Source organism: Cydia splendana, chromosome 2 (genome assembly GCF_910591565.1).
Source record: "Cydia splendana chromosome 2, ilCydSple1.2, whole genome shotgun sequence".
Taxonomy (NCBI): domain Eukaryota; kingdom Metazoa; phylum Arthropoda; class Insecta; order Lepidoptera; family Tortricidae; genus Cydia; species Cydia splendana.
Window position 1 is genome coordinate 23,141,768 of NC_085961.1, and position 4,034 is coordinate 23,145,801.

Genomic DNA, 4,034 nt, shown 5'->3' on the forward strand with positions numbered 1-4,034 from the left:
GGTCCCACTGACAGCTCGCTTGGAAGGTATCTCTGTATATTATTATATCTATGTACTTAGTAGTTATTTATTAGAGAATGACAGATACTTTTGACACATAGTCTGATCCGCTACTTTTGATGCTGGCTGTACCAATCAAAATCCATTTTGTTATAGCCATAGGTACCCCAACAAATGCCAAATAAATATAGATATGCAAAATCATCAATTTCTGGTAAAGCAATCAGAGAATCGGCAATGTCTTAAAATTTTAATTTATTAAGTAGGTAAACCATTTATTTTATCATTGAATGTTTTGTTTCGTAAATCTCACCTTTTGTGTATTTTCATCTTTCTAAAATCTAAAGTATCCAAATTTATTGTGTAAATATTGAAATTTAGATAGCCACTCATGTCATAAGAATGTCATGTGGTGATAGATATATGTACTTACAAGAAATTGTTTGAGTAACGTGGCTACTTTTTCTGGTATCACGGTGTGAGCGTCAAATAGGTTTAGGTTAATACATTTATTGAGTATGTAGGGTAGATTAAAACTCCGCACTTTTTCTATGGTTGCTCTTTATAATTTACGAGCAGCTTTGTGATAAACTAGGACATCCAGGTGGCCAAAATGTATGTAATGAATGGGGTGTTCGTTGACGAATTCCAAGACAAGGGCTGTTTTTTTACAGAATTCTCGCAAGCGGTTTTAGAATTACTCGCCGACGATAGACAGGCACGGGATAGATATATTTGGTTTTTTTTCTCACTTTGCTTAACATATGCACATGTCGATTCAATTTTGCAATATTTGCCAATTTAAGTAGCAGCAAACGTCTTTGCAACATCTTTGGTTCTATTAACGGAGCTTCATTCAGTAAAATCGGTGGTAAGGGCGGTGTGATTTTTTTCCTCAATATTTCGTTTTCCACCATTCCTTGTTTTGAATTTAAAATAAGTGGTGTAGTATTGTGACTTACTGATATGGCACTTGGATTTGTAAAAGTTTTTGCTAAATTTAGATGGCCTACATCAGAACCACCAGTTCTTAAAACATCAGCCTCAGTGTGCGGTTTGTCATGCAGCTCAGGCAATTTGGGGTCTTTATTTGATACTTGTAAATTACGAGACGTGGGTTCATCCTTCTTACCAAGAGTTTTATTCAGGATCTCTTGAAGTTTATTAATTTTATCATTCAATTTCTTAAATTCTGTCTGCAGTTTTAAATTATCCTCGGCATGCCTTAGCAGTTGTGGTGGAATATTAAATTGATTTTTGTTTAGAATTGCACCTGCAATTGGAGGCCTGCCTTTAGATGTCTGGGTTTTCATATGAGTGAATCCGTTAATTTTCGATTTATCTGTGATATTACCCGAGACATTTCTTAAACCTGAAAAAAACGGAAGATATGTAATAGTCATATTTTTCCCTTTGATTTTGGGCTTAGTCGATGGCTTTGGTTTTGGCGTTGTAGTGTGCATACGAATCTTTACTGGAGGATTTGAAGATTCAGGTGGTTTTTCGTCTTCAATTTCAAAAACTATTTCCTCCTTAACAACAACCCCTAAACCATGATCCGTCGGGTTATGGTTAGGAGGTACATTGGCACTTAAACTACGTCTAGGTGGCAGATCTTCAAATCTTTCTTTATAATTAAACCACGGTAGTTTATTACTATCTTCTAATGATTCCAAATTATATTGTGGCTCAGTTCTTTCATACATATTTCCGTTATTGTTAAAGCTTGGTTTTAAATTTGTACTATCAGGTATATTATTGTCGTCATGGCCAAAAAAAGGAAGTGGCGTTTTATTTTCACTATCTATTTTGCCATCTTTGGCTTGTTCTAAAGACTTGTTCAAAGGAAAATTGTTTACGTAAATGATTTTAGAGTTTTTATTATTTAAATCATGTTCAGTAGATTTTACACTTGCATCTGCACTGTCCGCATTTGGAACTGCTCTTGTGGTTAACACCTGCCACATTTGTTTTTCAGTTGATGGTTTTTGTGCATTCTTTGGTTTCTGATTTTGGTTCATGATTGTTTCTTCGGTTGGAGCTGGTGTATGATTTCTCTCAGTTCTTGCAATTAGTTGTTCTATCATTTCATTGAAATTTTCTATAGGATTTTTCTCTCGTGTGGTATTATTCTCCACTGACACACAATTTTTTATATTTCCAATCACGATCAGAGCGATGACAACTGAAAGTTATATAAAAACATAATTTATGCCCACCTGCACCATTCCACTAACCCGGGGTTAACCGGTTAATCCTGGAGTTGCCATGGTTACCAGTACAATTTGACACTAAGTTAACTGTTTAACCGCTTAACCCCGGGTTAGTGGGATGGTGCACGTGGGCCTTAGTTAAGTATTCATAACCCGACGATTAGGTACTTAATACAATCAATGAAAAGAAAACAAATAACTACAGTAATGGATAGTAGGTAGCTTCGCGGGGAGAGTTGGGTTATGAATGGGGAGAGAAGGGATGAAAGGGGGATGAGATGGGATTTTAAGGCTACTGCTACAAAAATAATGTATTCCAATGTAAAATGGAGCTATAGTAATACTCATAATAAAAAAAATCGATCCAACAATCTTCCAAAATCACCTTTGTATGAAAACCCAACTCACCCCAAATACGAGGGACTACGGGGTGAGGTGGGATTTCCTGTTTATCGTCAAAGTTATGAAATGGAACTACCCAAAATAAAATAAAAACTAAAATACAAACGTCCGGAACACTTATTATATATGTCGCAGTCGGATCGTATAATCCGCCGTATTACATTACGGCTAGCCGTTTTCAAAAACAGGGGCGTTTTGAAATGCGGCGGTTTAACGATTAGCCGGATTGAATGCGGCTGAATGAGAATCCGCCGGAATGTATTCGGCGCCATACGTTCTTCAACACGGCTAGCCGTAATGTAATACAGCGAGTCATTAGCCGCCGCTTTGACAGTTTTTAGTTCCCATTTTTAACACCCGTGGCGCTGCCTGACAAACGCTGGGGTGTCCATCAAATCTGGAGTTCGTCGGACTGTTTCTTTTCAAAAAACATTTCTTTCGCAACTTAACTAGACGGAGCCCCGCTTCGCGGGGCTCCTATTTCTGAGCGGTTTGCCCTTCGGGCATCTGAAGCTACCTAACGAACCTAACCTACCTACCTATTGATTTAGTGAGACGTCCGTGAAAACATTACACTTTGGGGAAAAAAGCGTAGGTAGGGAAGTAGGTTAGGTTCGTTAGGTAGCTTCAGATGCCCGAAGGGCAAACCGCCCAGAAATAGGAGCCCCGCTTGCGGGGCTCCGTCTATTTAAGTTGTGAAGGAAATGTTTTGGAAAAGAAACACATGTAGTGCGGTGGGACCATGGTAAAAATAAATTAAATTGCAAACATTGTCAAACTCCGGTTACGTAGGCGACCGAAAGAACTGGTCACTCTACAATCTAAAATAGTAGTACGATGCGGCTAAACGTTGGCCGCCTTATTGAAGAACGTATCGCAATGACAATCCGGCTAATCGTCGAACCGCCGCATTTCAAAACGCCCCTGTTTTTGATAACGGCTAGCCGTAATGTAATACGGCGGATTATACGATCTGACTACGACATATACACCATTCAGTTTGCATATGTAAAAATAAAATGTTATCGAGGTTTGAATGTCAGTTTTGCACCTACTCACCCCATTTTACGGTATCAAATAAAGTATACTGATTCAAGCTACTTACACACAGTTGGCTCCATGGCCATCGATTTCGGGCGGCTCGCGCGAATCGCACTTTATATTGCCTCAATTATTCTCGGCTCCTGATTAATTTGTGTTATCGCTTTAATTCCAACTTCATTAACTTTCATTTGCTGTAAACACTACTAATGCGCCAGACAGAACTAATTGCTATTTTACCGTTTACAGAATGATTGCGTATTTTATATTAGCTATTATGATGCGAAAAATCTATACTTTGGGTTCTAACAACTGATAAAAGATACATATATTTTTTTTAACTTTTTAAGGGTTAGTTGTTTATTATAATTATTTTCT

At 37.8% G+C, this 4,034-nt stretch overlaps 1 protein-coding gene across 1 annotated transcript; it reads right to left on the reverse strand.

Moving 5' to 3' along the window:
• Window positions 1-668: 668 nt before the first annotated feature.
• LOC134806001 (uncharacterized) lies at window positions 669-3,818 on the reverse strand. Its single transcript, XM_063779187.1, has 2 exons — window positions 3,721-3,818; window positions 669-2,185 (listed from the first exon to the last, which is right to left on the reverse strand). The coding sequence occupies exons 1-2, from the start codon at window positions 3,740-3,742 to the stop codon at window positions 669-671; spliced, it is 1,539 nt and encodes a 512-aa protein (XP_063635257.1). The 5' UTR covers window positions 3,743-3,818.
• Between the last annotated feature and the right edge of the window lie 216 nt (window positions 3,819-4,034).